This window comes from Culex quinquefasciatus, chromosome 2 (genome assembly GCF_015732765.1).
Source record: "Culex quinquefasciatus strain JHB chromosome 2, VPISU_Cqui_1.0_pri_paternal, whole genome shotgun sequence".
NCBI classification, from domain to species: Eukaryota; Metazoa; Arthropoda; class Insecta; order Diptera; family Culicidae; genus Culex; species Culex quinquefasciatus.
This window is the reverse complement of record NC_051862.1, coordinates 65,534,846-65,551,424: the sequence shown is the minus strand read 5'-3', so window position 1 is coordinate 65,551,424 and position 16,579 is coordinate 65,534,846. Positions and strand designations below refer to the sequence as shown.

Below are 16,579 nucleotides of genomic sequence, written 5' to 3'. Positions count from 1 at the left end.
TTTATTAAATGGTACTTTCAAATATATATTCCAGACTCGAATTTTATTTTCCATTATTTTTCCATCAAATTTGGAAACTATTTCATGCAACTGAGTGTACTTTCCATATGGAACCCACTCGCAGCCATATGGGAGTGTATCATCATTTTAGAATAATGAAGCCTTTCAATAAACTCGCACGAATCTGGCTGCTGTGTAATCCTTAGCCAACCAAAAATATGTGCTTTCCCCCTACAAATGGGAAAGCTTTTGAAACTCGCCTAGACAAGATTGCCCCGAAGAAATGGAAAGCTTTCTCGAGTACAATGCTCGCTCCCATCCATCAGGGGAGAACAGGTCGCACACGCGTAGGTGTATAGGTGGTGCCCGCCTAGTACAACTTCAGCTATGTGTCCTGAGTGAGGGTACTATGACGAATTGTTCTCTGCTTCGCGGGGTCTCTTGAATGGAACTTCTACGATGCGATAGATTGTTGAAAGGGTTCGTTCGTTCAACCTACGCAGGTTGCGAACTTTCTTCGAGAGTGTACAACAAAAGAAAGGGGGGGGGGGGGTTCGACAATACGTGCCCGAAGAAGTGTTGAGTCACAATTGAAACAGAGCGGACGGGTTGTACAGAGCTGCAAACTGAATAGTCATCTCGTAAGCAAGAGATGTTAAGCATGGTTTAGGGTTGAGCAGAAACAAACGATGCGGTAACTTGTGAGTTGATGGATGTGGCTTGAGTAATGCAAACTTGTTAGATTGATGAGATAAAAAAGCTTTCAGTGTTTCCTAATTTAGATCGTCTTGGTAATACCAAGTTGGCATCAGAATGATAGATTATTCAAAGTTGTATGTTTTTGCTTTGAGAATGCCGGCCTTGATATTCTACATAGGTGTTCCGCCCAGGATCAGGAGAATTTCATTTTCATTTGCTTTGCATAATAAATGTCTATTAGATCTAAATCGTTTATAAGAAATTACATTGTAGTTGATTCACACATTTTGAACAAAATGGTGTAGAAACTTTAAAAATATATACCGGTGCACAATCTGTAAAAGTAATTTAATTACAAATTTCATCTTCACCCAAATGCGAGGTCCTTCTCCTTAAAAAATCTGATGAAAGCGAGCTTTCACTCTGGGCACTGTGTACCCTTCTCAGTTCAAACGGGGGTTCGCGCTACATTAAATCTCCGTCAGATTAAGCAAACATGTCACTTACAAACTTGAAACGGTCCCAGCATGAGACGCTCCACAATGAGTGTCTGAACAGCTTCTTTTGACGTGGAATAATATTCTGTTTGAACTTTGTTTGAAGTCCTTTGAACATACAAGTTTGTCATTGTAGATCATGTATGAATGGATTATGCTCAAATGAAATTTGTTACTTATGTCATATATATTTTATATAACTTTTTTTTAAATTTTCCCCGAAGCTTTCACGATAAATGAAAAGAACAGCACATTTTGTCATCATATAACTTTCCGAGCCGATTTCAAACGGAGCAAAACAGGTTAAAAATAATCCTGTCAACCAAATCCAATCCTGTAACCAGTGGCTTCATCTGAATTTCTCGGAGTCATGATCTTCACGCGCTGGTTGATTTTTCTCCGAAGAAGTTGATGCAGAAAACCGGTTAGCGGAGAGCGAGAGTTTATTTGGCGTTCTGCAAATAGAAATGAATAAACCATGTAGGATTTGTGATGAATTTTCTAAGAAAACTGACAATGTCACCCAAAGTGGATATTGTTCTCTTTTTGCGTGGATACATTTTTTTTGTAACACTCAAGGCTCGTTGGGAGCATTTTTTATTTGTTGCCTTAGAAATCCCATTGTTTTAAAAATAACAGTGCAATCATCAAACTTGAAAAAGTAAAATAAAAACTTAAATTGAAAATGAAACCTTTAATTGGCTGTACAACAAGATTGCAGCTCCAAGGAGAAACGACAACTGTTATTTTATTTGCATCAGCAACTCAAGCTTTCTCGTTCCATTACAATTTCAGCAAACAGTTACTTAACAGCATTAGGCAGAAGCGGCACTTCTGGTAGACGTAACTGGTACAATTCAGCACGAAGTAATGCAAATCGTTGGAGCATGAAAATCTTTCGGAAGGAGCTCTAAGAGGCGACTTACAAACAAATTTTCCTACTCGTTCTTCACGTTTCTACGTCTTGTTGAGAAAATTCAGAGAACTGGAAAATGTGTTTTATCAACGATTATCACGCGGTACTGTCTACCAGAATGCAACCCCTGGACAACTTATGGTCTTTCTGGAAACAAGTTTATAGTTATTTGCGCAATTTCTGTAAGTACAATATGGAAATGATGATTGACTTATAGGAAAACTCAATTTGTTATGAAAGTTCAATTTCGTCCATTTCTATGCTATTTATGTTTGTGAGGTTTATGAGATAATCAAATTAATTATTGAAAGCTTTTACCTCTGTTTACCAATTAATTCAATATTTTCACATCTAATTAATCAGGGAATGTTCAAAGAACTATGGCGAACGGAATTCCCTATAGCTCCCACACAAATAAAGATCAGTTATTTGCCACAATTTACGCTAATGGAGTCTCAATGTTTACAAACGAAACAGTCCCCTAATAAAATTCTCAAAAGTAGGGGAGCTGGACCTATTTTGCGACTTTTTCGAAAATGAAAATGGTTGTTTGTTATTTTATGAACCAACACCAGTTGTGTTGAAAATGTGAAAATCTACGAAGAAACAAATCATTTCATGTGCCAAGAATACCATTCGTTGCCCCCCTTGGATGCTTGTTTATTTACGAGAGTCCAATTCCGGTCCGGCAATGAAATTTGCGGTTCACATCGCTTTGCGGTCCAATTTTCCGAACTTTGAATCACTGCTCAACCGGGCATATTTTAAGTCGACTGTCCGTTCTCTCCACCTTCCTTTGTGAGTTTTGTTTTGTTTTGTTTTTGCTTCACACACACTATATTTTTGTGATGTATCTATCGATTGTGCTGCTAATTGATCTGCTTTCTTCTACCAGCAGCATCCTTGGTTACGATAGGGTGCTTCAAGTTTCAAGATCATAATTTCATTTTTGGTTTTTTATTTCAAAATAAAATTAGTTTTTCAACTTTTATTTAATCTGTCATTATTTTCCACGCAAATGCACTGAATTTTTGAACTGACATTTCCATTAAAACTTTTTAAATTGGTAAATCGAGAAATTTAGTTTCACGAATAGAACAAAATTATTAGATATTTAAATAGAATATGGTTCGTTCTCCGCCAACTCACACAGCAGTTGCCACGAACCCTCTTCGATTTTCGTGAAACTTTGCTCTAAGAGTAATTTTAGTCCCTGATCACGAATCCGAGGTTCATTTTTCGATATCTCTTGACGGTGGGGCGGATTTTCACTAAGACACGTTTTTTGATGACAAATAAGTTTTTTCGGCATCCAATTTAATAGAAAAGTTCCATTGACACCAAATTTCTATCTCTTCACTATCTCTTTTTTGACGATTTTCTAAAATTTTTTTTTCTTTTAATCATAACTTTGCAACTATTTGAGCAAAAGACTTTTTACAGGTTGCATTTTATAGAAAATTGTCCAAGAAATTCGATAAAAATAAAATTTTAACCCTTAAATGCCCACTAATATAATATTTTAACGTTTTAAGTATTAACATTCAGTTTTGACCAATTCCTTATATTTTTATTTGTTTTATTTTATCACCATCGTGTTCCCCGGACAATTTTACATAATAATCAATGTAGACCTTAAACTAAAATGAACTATTGGTGAGATACAGCGATTTTACTGAAAAAAAGTTAGATTTTGGGCAGAACTCGGAAATACATGGTGTACTTTTCAACAAAAATGGTGGAATCCCGCATAGTTTGGGTTTTATATGTGAAAACTTATTTCGGATTTGAATTCATAGGACAGAGTGCAGCGCAAAATAAAACTTTTATCAGTAAAATCGCTGTATCTCGCCAATTTTAGTTTGAGGTCTACATTGATTATTATGTAAAATTGTCCGGGGAACACGATGGTGATAAAATAAAACAAATAAAAATATAAGGAATTGGTCAAAACTGAATTTTATTACTTGAAACGTTAAAATATTATATTAGTGGGCATTTAAGGGTTAACATTTTATTTTTATCGAATTCCTTGGACCATTTTCTATAAAATGCAACCTGTAGAAAGTCTTTTGCTCAAATAGTTGCAAAGTTATGATTAAAAGAAAAAAAAGTTTTTTAGAAAATCGTCAAAAAAGAGGGCGGTGCCAAAAATAGAGGGATGGTCCAATCAGCACCAAACTTGGGATTTCTGTTTACTATCGATAGATGAACGTTCCTGTGATATCTTGTAAATTATACACTTAATAAATTAATTAATTTAACGCGCACTCCAACTAACGTCTGACTCTTTATTCGTTCGTCCGTCAACTGAACTTCTACTCTCCACACGCGCAGCTCTACACGCTTCTCACAGCTTACTCAAAATACACTATTATTTAGGATACCACATCCTCCCCTTGCTTAAATAATGGAATATTAAATACAATAGCAAAACTTCGATCAGATGATAACATTTTAGCAACAATTTCTAATTTGGTGTTTATAAACTGATCTGCAACTGCTTGTCTCAAGGGCCGGAATGCTTGCCAGATGATCCGTCCTCGTTCAGCACACGCCTGCATATTCGTCCAAATGCACTACACGTTGTGTTTCCATGTATTCCTGATCCTCCTCCGAATGAAACAAAAGAAAGAAAAAAAAGGAATGAATTGATTATACAACAAATAAAAAAAAACATCAACTCGATTAGTGCAACGCAAATCAAGATCGCAATCAGCAGTTTACCTCAATTAAAACCTCTATAGTACAATACGGTATCCATTTAAAACAGGCAATGAATTTTGCTTACCTACATTGCGCTTCCCACCGAGAGAAAAACCAAAAAGACTCCTATCACTTGAAAAATGCGATTCTAAATTTTAATTTCATGATTGCAACATTTATTTATCCATGCTTTTTAAATAAGTAGGCTTTGCTAGAGTGTCAACAATTTCAATTCACTAGATACAAATAAAACGCCTGTCCATGCTGTTAATCAAATCAAATTTATTTTTACACCTGAGCTGCCATCCACCTCAGGATTCGAACTGATGATCTTTGGATTGTGAGTCAAACTGTCGGCTAGCGACTCTACCGAAGCAGGTTATTTTCCCAAGGAGACTACTCCTACACCTGGACTGAGCTTACGACCAAAACTCTAGGCTGAGAGCAACATTTCCTTCCCCATTCGACAAATCTGACAAATCTCGTCTCGAAAACTCAACTATCTAAAACCGTTTGTGTCTGTGCTCCTTTCACTTAACTCTTCTGTCACAAGTTATTTGAAGCTTAGTTTCCTCTCTTACGGCCAAACATGACTATCCTTCGATTTTTTTTTGCATAATATTGATTTGAGGAATTTCTTATATGAATGGCAGGTTATAAATTCGATACTTATTCCATCCAATTCGCCGATGTAGATTATGTAAACAACTTATTTTGTAAGACTTTTATCAAAACCTGCTGCTCATCATTAGTTTATTTATCACGAATTCAAATGAAAATTACTACAAATGATACAAATGAAAAGTTACTTAGCTACTAACGGCAAAATGCTGATATGCCAATACTAGGTGTCCGATGAAAATACATGCTGTTCCCTATTTTTCACTTATACTTATCTTGATTAATATTTATCTATGTTTTTCTTTGAATTGAAACTCATCTCTATCTTTTAAAACATTTTTTTTTTGTCGTTTATCTAACTCAACTCTAGGAACTCTATTGCAGTAGTTGGCCTTGGGCTAAACCCGACTCAACTTTTTCCATATGATTGGCCTTGAGCTGAAACTCGACTCAATCGTTTGCTGCAGTTGGCCTTGGGCTAAACCCGACTCAACTTTACAGGAACTCTTTTGCAGCAGTTGGCCTTGGGCTAAACCCGACTCAACTTTTTCCATATGATTGGCCTTGAGCTGAAACTCGACTCAATCGTTTGCTGCAGTTGGCCTTGGGCTAAACCCGACTCAACTTTACAGGAACTCTTTTGCAGCAGTTGGCCTTGGGCTAAACCCGACTCAACTTTACAGGAACTCTTTTGCGGCAGTTGGCCTTGGGCTAAACCCGACTCAACTTTACAGGAACTCTTTTGCTTGTACCTAGGATAGTTAAGCTTCATTAAATTAAAATACAATCCAAACCGAGATCCAAACACTTCCTTTATAATAAAATTGATTTTTTTTATTTCAACAATTACACTCACATGAGTGGTTAATAAAAATCAATTTATTTTCAATTATAATAAACACATTCCCTTTCCATTGCTTTTGATTACAAAATTAGTTGTAAAATAATAAACATCTAAATTCACATGATTATACCCTTCTGTTATTATATTGCACTCATTTTATCATTATTTTACATTTATCATTCATTTTTCTCTATCAGTGTTTATGTCCTGTAGAAAATTTAAGAATTAACGATAAGCTCAAACAGTTAAAATCCGACTGCTATTTTTTTTTTTGAGTCCTTTGAAGGAACGCAATGGATTTTTTTTTAAATCAATTAATAATATTAATCAATTAATAATATTGATCATTTAGATAAAAAAAAACAGATAATAATAGATAAAATAAATAACTTGAAAGAACTTGCTTGACAGCTTGTTAAAAAGGGATCCATAGTAGATCCAATGTAAAATGTTGTCATATCAATTTAAATAAAACAAAAGGAATCAGATCAGTTGGTTTTATGACTCCATTGCAGTTTAATAATTTCTCTTTTACTATTATATTTAGAATGGAACTATGACAACCGTCTTGGCATTGCTTGGAGGTGGCAGATTTGTTTTTTTTAAAGAATCTTGATTCAAGTTTCCATTCCATTTTGACTTCAAAATCCAATCGATGAACCCGGAATCATCTCTTCCGTAACAAAGATTATTTTGAGAATGCTCAACACACTATTCCCCCAACACTATAGACAAAACAACCAATACAACTTGTTCGGTCTAGGGCCGTTTATAAACGGCGCAACCTAGCAAATACCACTAAACCCTTTATTTATTCAACCATTTGGTTGATTTATTTATCTCCGTTTTCTATCTTAAAGTACCTGATAAAAAGTTGTAAACTAACAGGCTCTCGTCACAAATAAACAATCAATTACCACTAAAGAATTGAAAAATGTCAAAGTAATTTTGTGTCGGATGAGTTTTTTTATCATTGTTATCATTATTTAATGAAAAAAAACAAACAATCTGTCGTTTCTAAGCGACGGGATAATTTGTCAAAATATTTTTAAAACAAGCATTTTAAGAATAATACAACGTTTTATTTTAACCTAGTGTTTAACCAAGATAAATAATTAAAACCTGGTTGATCAGATAACCGATTGCGTCAAATTTTAACAGCCCATTCATGTATCAATAATCTTAGCGACGCTTCCCATCTTCGAATCCAAAAATTTAAAAGAAGATCTGAGAATCGAAAATTTTTAAAATTATCGAAATCCTGAAATCATACAATCTTAAAATCCAAATTTCTAAAAAAAATATTAAAAAAATCTAAAATATCAAAATGTCTCTGAAAATCAATCAAAAGGAGATTAAATTTGTTACCATAAATTACGGCGAAATCTTGTCCAACTGCTAATTTTGAAAAAAAATAATGTTTTTTTTTTTGGTTAATAATAATACCATGATTTATGTTATTAAAAAACAGGTTTAAAATGGTAATAAGGCGAATTTTCCTATTTTGTGCGACATAAAGAAGTATCAATAAGAATATCAAGAACTCGTCTGGTAATACATTTTTCCTATGCATCCTTCGCAACATTTATCCCAACTACAGTATGGCTGCCACCTAGCATCCCCCTGCGTTTTCATTACATTTATCTCAACTCCAAGATGGCTGCCTCTTAGCAACCCCCTGGGTTTACAATCGTGACGTCATTTGACACCTCTTGTGCACCCAAGCGCACACGCACACACAATCAACGCAGCAAGCCCTGCGCCAAGTCGTCAAGCAAATATTCCCTCACATACACTTACGTTTCAGAACTCACTCGCCACACATAAACAAAAAAAAAAACAATGATCGGAACAATCTCACCGAATTCCGCGTAACTACGTCCACTCCACCAACAAAACCGCCCTTCTGCTGCTAGCGACGCAGCCATGCGGCGTCACACGAACACAAACAAATTCTTCTCTCGACTGCTCCTTTTGGCCTCATGCCTCGCAAATCTGACCGCTAATTTCCCAATCTTTTCCACTCCAGGATTACAAAACATCACAACATATCGTCATGGCAGGATCGCCAATGTGATATCTTGTAAATTATACACTTAATAAATTAATTAATTTAACGCGCACTCCAACTAACGTCTGACTCTTTATTCGTTCGTCCGTCAACTGAACTTCTACTCTCCACACGCGCAGCTCTACACGCTTCTCACAGCTTACTCAAAATACACTATTATTTAGGATACCACAGTTCCCTCAAAGTTTGGTCAAAATCGGTGAAGGTCGAATCCAAAAGTGTACTCAGTTGACCTGGAATGACCCATATATATTTATTTTCGTTGATATTTATATACCTAATAAGTAAGACCTAAATTTAAAAAAAATCTCTAAGGTTTCACGTCTTTTTACCGATCTTTGGTTACTAAAATCTGAATGTGCGTGTGTGCGTATGACCAATAATGTCACTCAGTTGTCACAGCACAAGCTACGCCGATTTTGGTCAAACCAGTTGCATTCGATTTGTTTTATAATGATTACTATAATGTTTCGATAAGTATTCCAAAACTTATGTATAAAATTGGGTTTTGGTAAATGTTTGGATGTTAAATAAGTGACCGCAAATTGACTCAAATACCATCATGTTATACATCGTTGGATAGGTAATGGAAATAACTTCTAAACGAGTCTAATGTTTGAAGTTCTGGCAACCCTATCTCGAGTCACACACACTTAAGTGATATTTAAGTACTTTTTTGAAGCCGGATCTCACTTAATTGTACGTAAATAATGTCCAGTTCCATCATCCAACCTTTTCTTGGATAGGCATTTGAAATACCTTTCAAACGATTTTAAAAGTTTGAAGATCTGGCAACCCTAGATCAAGTTATGACCACTTAAGTGATATTTAAGTACTTTTTTGAAGTCGGATATCAATTAATTATATGTAAACAATGTCCGGATCCACTATCCGACCTACTGTTTATTTGGTTTTTGAAATATTTTGATTTTATTTTTGAAAAATGTCCAAAAGGTGATAAATGACCTGCAATAACAACCACCCTAACTAAAAACCACAAGGTGTTTGTTTTCACAGCGCCCGTCAGTCCGGTGGTGGTGGCGGCAAACTGATGTGTTTTTTGTTCTTCCTGCTGTGGTTTAAATTTTTGAATGCAATTTTTTCGTACCCTCTCAACGTCGGCGGTGGCGGCACGGCCATTTCCAACAAAACCCGGCATGGTTTCCCGGTCCCGGTCGCGGTTTTTGTTCTTTTTTTCTCTCTCTCGCTGAATGGATGGACATTGGCTTTATTGCGTTACCAATCGGTGTGTGTTGCATTGTTTACACGACATGAACGGCTGCTGGCACGTTTTTAGCTTAGTTATTTATAGGGGAGGCCCTTGTTTTGACGAATTGGCTGTTATTGACACGGTATGGTGGCGCGGCGATTGAAAGGTTTACAGTACAGATTGAATGGAAATTTGTAACGAGATTTGCGTGCTAGCTAGGCAGGGTAGCCAATGAATGGATTATATCCGATCGCTTTTTGCGCGAGGGGAAAGCGCAATTTAAATTAAATCGTCTGACGCCACACACGACGGGAGATGAAAGCTTTTATTATTGCATTTGGGATGCACTTTTGCTGTTTTTAGAGCGAACGGACAGTTTTGGATGTAAATATTTACAGCCGTCGATCAAATTGCTTTGCTGAATTTAATTTAATGCGAGCAGTGATTGCTCTATTTCTAGTTAACGCACGATTTTAGTCATTTTTGAATGTTGTTTTTAGCAGTTTCATTTCCAGTTCAGTTTCAGTTCAGTTTCAGTTCAGTTTCAGTTCAGTTTCAGTTCAGTTTCAGTTCAGTTTCAGTTCAGTTTCAGTTCAGTTTCAGTTCAGTTTCAGTTCAGTTTCAGTTCAGTTTCAGTTCAGTTTCAGTTCAGTTTCAGTTCAGTTTCAGTTCAGTTTCAGTTCAGTTTCAGTTCAGTTTCAGTTCAGTTTCAGTTCAGTTTCAGTTCAGTTTCAGTTCAGTTTCAGTTCAGTTTCAGTTCAGTTTCAGTTCAGTTTCAGTTCAGTTTCAGTTCAGTTTCAGTTCAGTTTCAACTTTATGGACTTTGGATAAAGAATGGATAAAAACACCTCCAAACCCGTTCATTCCATCGAAAAATAAAACTTTTCAAATAAAATGGCTAGGGCATTTCCAGTGAAACTTTTTCACTTTTGCATGTTTATCTTTCGCGCTTGCATCGATAAATTTCCCTGCCGAAATGTTAAGTGTTCTTCAGGAGCAGCCAGCACTACGACTTTCGACTCGCTCTCAAAACTGCCAGAGTTGATTTTTTCCCTGAACTGCTCGGAAAGACCTGCTTCGAGAGGCACTTGAGTGGCCAAAGTTTTCCCCGGCCGGATTAAACTGACAAAAAAAATTTGCCTTCCAGGAGAGGGCAAATATCGCGTGCATTTTATGCAACCCAAATATAGTGTGCAGTACACTGCTACAGGGAAAGGCGAGCACGATAAAGTTTAATAAACCACTTCCGGAACTCCTGAAGATTCCCCGGGATGATTATCTAATTTCGGAATATCTGGTGTTGATCGCTTTATGATGCTTTGGGGTCGGATTACACAAGAAAGCTTTATGTCTTGCCAACTTTTGGAAATCTGTTAGGAAACATCATCTGTTAATGCATTATTTATGGTTCATTACTTGGCTAAATTGGGAAACTTTTGAGATATGTCTTGTTCAGCTGATAGAGAGGAGTTCAATGTTCTTTTTTGTGTGTTGTCATTGTGGGTCATAAAATAAAAGATATGGCGATATTTTATAGCATATTGTATTGGAGTGGGAAAGTTTTGCACCGTGAAAGTCCTCATTCTACATTTTTTATTGGTTTGCTTTTGCATGCAGTTGAATAAATGCATAGAAATACACTTGCTTATTTTCAGTCGAACGAATTTCAACTTATGTCAAGTGCAATAATTATCACAATTGTCGAACGATTCTATTGTTCAACAGTCCTATTTACTTTCAACCTTTTTTTATCGTAAAGCACAATTTGATCGATCAAAGTGCTGAGCAAACAGCAGCAGCCGATTGCAGGCCTGGCCGTGTCCAATAAATGTTCTCTCTCAATCTGTCCACTTTGTTAGAGGCTGGCCTGTCTGTCGGTGATGAATTCAATTGCCATCGAGCCATATGATGCGCTAACATTGTGATGAAACGGAGTTTGTTTCAGGAAGTTTGTTAGAAAAAATGTTTAGTGGAACACCTATACTATTTTTAAATAAAATATTTGCTTGATGACATTTTAGAAAAACATAGTTTTGGTACCTTTGAATAACATTTACAATCTGAAAAATACTTTATTCAATAAAGGGAATAAGGAATTGTTTAAACTTGTTATCATTACATTACGCTACGTACCGTCAATTGGGGCGAATCGGGACACATGGGCGAATTGGGACAGCAGTTTTAACCATGTAGGAGCACAATATTTTGATTTTTATGGTTGATTTCAATTTCTAAATTTAAATCCATTAAGAGGCAGTTTTTGTAAATATTGCTCGGTTTGTTCTAGAGGTCGTATCGAGGTGCTCCGATTTGGATGAAACTTTCAGCGTTTGTTTGTCTATACATGAGATGAACTCATGCCAAATATGAGCCCTCTACGACAAAGGGAAGTGGGCTTTGAAGTTTGAGGTCCAAAAAACATAAAAAATCTTAAAATTGCTCGCATTTCAGTAAAACTTCATCAATTCCAACTCTCTTAGATGCATTCGAAAGGTCTTTTGAAGCACTTCAAAATGAGCCATAGAATCCAGGATTGGTTTAACTTTTTCTCATAGCTTTTGCAAATTACTGTTAAAAATTGATTTTTTTAAAACCTTTATATCTTTTTGCAACAGCCTCCAACACCCATACTCCCATAGGTCAAAAGTTAGGGAATTTCATGGACTATAAGCCTACGGTAATAACTTTTTGGCAATCGCAGTTTTTCTCATAGTTTTTCGATTTTTCTGTATCAAACATTTTACAACGTTTGTTTTTGCCCTGTAGGCTTCCATAGCGGCACTTTTTGGTCTCATTTTTGTCATATTCGGAATCCTCGGAAAATTTCACGTAAGTTAGAAGTATTGGAGTTGTAAATTTGATTTAAAAAATTATTAAATAAAACATTTTTGAAAAAAGAAATAGATCTTATTTCCCCTGTGATCAATACGTCAAATGCTGTATCAAGTAGGCGAAACCCTGTTTTACCCCCAATTCAACAAATTGTTAAAAAATATTTTAATTCATTCTAAATGGCAATTATTTCAATCAAATTTACAACTCCAATACTTCTAACTTACGTGAAATTTTCCGAGGGTTCCGAATATGACAAAAATGAGACTAAAAAGTGCCGCTATGGAAGCCTACAGAGCAAAAACTAGCGTTGTAAAATGTTTGATACAGAAAAATCGAAAAACTATGAGAAAAACTGCGATTGGCCAAAAAGTTATTACCGTAGGCTTATAGTCCATGAAATTCCCTAACTTTTGATATTAAGGTTTTAAAAAAATCAATTTTTAACAGTAATTTGCAAAAGCTATGAGAAAAAGTTAAACAAATCCTGGATGTCTATGGCTCATTTTGAAGTGCTTCAAAAGACCTTTCGAATGCATCTAAGAGAGTTGGAATTGATGAAGTTTTACTGAAATGCGAGCAATTTTAAGATTTTTTATGTTTTTTGGACCTCAAACTTCAAAGCCCGTTTTACCCCACTTCCCTTTGTCGTAGAGGGCTCATATTTGGCATGAGCTCATCTCATGTATAGACAAACAAACGCTGAAAGTTTCATCCAAATCGGAGCACCTAAATACGACCTGTTACACATTGGTGAAAAACTCGCTCTTAAATGCTCTAAATACTGCTGTCCCTATTCAGACTGTAGTCCCGATTCGCCCCAGATGACGGTACATAACTTTTCTAACAACTGAGAATTTCAATGAGATTTTAGGCAAATCTGAGTAATATTGGTGTTTTCGCTCATAATTGGACGAAGCTAAGAAAGACCTCATTTCTTGCTACTTCTGTTGCTGATGTTTATTGCTTTTTGGAGTGTAATACGAATTAGGCTGAGTGTTGATTCTTCCAAAACGAGAGCAGCCTTGATGTAATCGTTTCATGTTGCTCTGGAATTTTGATATCTGTCTACTTCACAACAAGGAATGAAAAAAAACCAATTTATCCGAAACCAAATTTTGCCTAACGAGTTTTTTTTTCAAGTTTGATACCAACATCTTTGTCATACTTTCTGAGAAAATCCCGTAATTTCATCACCGCAGCCTTATATCGCAATCCATTCACGTTTTCCCCTCGTTGGTGACGAGCACTCCCCCCCCCCCCCCCATGAGCCTGCTAATTCGAAAACAAACTCCACTGACCTAATTTTCCTCGCTTCTCTGTTTGTTCGCAGGATTCGCCGTCCCATTCATTGAGAGTCAATATTATCGACACGGACAACACAGCGGTGTGGACATCTGGAAAATGATTTTCGCCAGCGGCTGATGCACTTGCCTTGTGACGCCGTCAAGAGAGACAGAGAAGCGCTACACGTGGCAAGTTCCTTAGCTTAATCAATGGAAATCATGCTGAGGCTGACAAAACGCCACCATGTGAGATAATTCAGTGTGTTGAGTTTGAACGGGCAGAGCAGCAGCAGCAGCATCAGCATGGATAGCAATCTGTCGACGTACTTCCTGGGCGGAAGTGAGCTGTTTGGCGAGGGCAACAGCACGATGCTGGAAGGTTTGGAGGGGTCGACACTGGAGGGGAACGAGAGTTTGTTTCGGTCAAACTTTACCTGTCCACTGACGGATATGCCGACCACGTACACACTGTTCATGGTGTTGTACGCCGTGGTGTGTCTGGTTGGTTTGATGGGCAATACGCTGGTGATCTACGTGGTGCTGCGATTCTCCAACATGCAAACGGTGACCAATATGTACATCCTGAACCTGGCGATTGCGGACGAGTGCTTCCTGATTGGTATACCGTTCTTGATTGCCACGATGCACATGAAGCAGTGGGTGTTTGGCGGTGCCATGTGCAAAGCTTACATGGTGAGCACGTCGATTACGCAGTTCACTTCGTCCATATTTCTGTTCATCATGTCCGCGGACCGATACATCGCCATCTGCCACCACATCTCGTCGCCCAAGTACCGAACTCCGCTGGTGTCCCGCGTGGTGTCCGCACTGGCCTGGCTGGCGTCGGCCATCATCATGCTACCGATAATGATATACGGTGACATCATCGAAGTTATGCCCAATTATTACTCCTGCCAAATTGTGTGGCCAGAAACGCACGAACACATGCAAGGGTACACCTTCACGCTGTACTCGCTCATTCTGGGCTTCGTGATCCCGCTGTGCTTCATAATGACATTCTACTGTCTGGTGATACGGAAACTGCGCAACGTGGGCCCTAAAACCACGAACAAATCACGCGGAAAACGACGCTCCCACCGGAAAGTGACCAAGCTGGTCCTCACGGTCATAACCGTGTACATCCTCTGCTGGCTGCCCTACTGGATCTCCCAGATAGCGATTATCAACTCCCCGTTCGGCACGTGCAGCTCCCGGCTCGACATCATCCTCTTCCTGCTGGTGGGCTGCCTCGGTTACATCAACTCGGCCATCAATCCGATCCTGTACGCGTACCTTAGCGAAAACTTCAAAAAGAGCTTCCTCAAAGCGTGCACTTGTGCCGCACGTGCCGAGGTCAACGCACAGCTCAAGCTCGAAAACAGCGTAATGCCCAAGCGGTCCCGCACCCGGACCAACTCCGACACAACCCAGCTGACCACGTCCAAGGTTCAGCACCGACTCCTCATCGATCCGACCACAACGGCCACCACCACCACGACGGCCGCCTCAACCGTGTCCTCGCGCAACCCGAGCCCACCCGTAATCCCACGCAACCCACAAAACAACAACAACAACAACAACCACGTCAACGGCGGAACCAGCGGGAATGCCGCGAAAAACTGTAACAACGAGACGCAAGCGGCTCCTGCTGCCGGCGTCACTAAAAATAATCTAGGTGAATTAGTGCAATTGTCTTAAATCAAACTCGTTACTGCATACTACGTGTATTTGTACCACGGTGTGGAAGCATCGCGTAATTAGCGCGATATTGCGACAAAGTCATAAATCTAGCGAAAGCCAATAGTGAGAGATAACACGATGTACATATAAATTCAAATTTATCGAAGATAAAATAAATATATATATAGGAAGAAAGATAAAAAAAAAAATAAAACTTTTCGGGGCCTGGTCATGCATGGATGTGGGTGGAAAATAAAAGTATTCAATTCGAAAATGACTGGTTTTATTCTACGGAACTTAAATATGAGAAATTCCAGCATTCAACAATAGGCAGTCAATTGTCGTTATTTTTTCATCAAATTTATCTGTAACTCAGCCGTCAAAAATGTTATAATTGAGATTTTCTTTCAATTTATCAAAAGTGCCCTTTTTTAATAAAAACCTTTTTTTAATTCAGTCCTCTTCTGCCGCTCGAAGCTAAACCGTCCCATATGTGATTTCGTCAATTTTGAGGTAAAGATGCAGTTCGCTTCAAAATCATGTACACTATCCGAAAAATCAATAAAATTTAGTACTTTGTTCTAGAAAACCGGAGAAAATCCACTTTTTCGCAAAATTCTAACACATACCCTTATGGGCGGGACAAATTTGACATGCGTTTTCTCGGCTTGCTGTTTTTACATATGGGACGGACTCGATTAGAGCGGCAGTATTTTTCCCTCATATTTAGTGCTATTAATGGATTGAGTATTATTATTCCCACTCTCAGGCCCTCAAAAAAGTTGGAACGGCAAATTCAATTCGCTGGTTCTCGGGGATAACTGAAGCAATTGGGGCATTTTTTTCTATTGTTTTTTTAGGATATCTAGATGATTCTAGAACTTTGCAGAACTCATTTGATTAAATCTGTAATTTTTGCAGTCTAAAACATCGTTCCAACTTTTTTTTTGCGTGTAAAAAAAATTGGCCCATACAATTTTGACAGCTGTCCATACAAAAGCGGTACGCAACTATTTCAAAATCTGTATCTTTAGAAGGAATTTTCTGATCGATTTGGTGCCTTCGGCAAAATTGTAGGTTTTTCTGTGGACTTTTCAGAAAAAGGGGCATTAATTTTTTCCCGATTTTCAATCAATTTTTTCACATTTTTTTAATATTCAATATACCGCCCTTTAAAAAAGTTAATCTTGATACCAAAACTTTAAAACTATTTTTTC

The 16,579-nt window shown here is 37.6% G+C and overlaps 1 protein-coding gene across 1 annotated transcript in view; it reads left to right on the top strand.

Annotated features, from left to right (window-relative positions):
• LOC6043544 (somatostatin receptor type 2) overlaps nucleotides 1-15,636 on the top strand; it is an 80,876-nt gene extending 65,240 nt beyond the window's left edge. Inside the window, exon 3 of the mRNA XM_038255366.1 lies at nucleotides 13,730-15,636. Within this exon, the coding sequence (XP_038111294.1) occupies nucleotides 13,986-15,380 (1,395 nt within the window). The 5' untranslated portion in view covers nucleotides 13,730-13,985 and the 3' untranslated portion in view covers nucleotides 15,381-15,636. The remainder of the gene's footprint in view (nucleotides 1-13,729) is intronic.
• The last annotated feature ends 943 nt before the right edge of the window (nucleotides 15,637-16,579 follow it).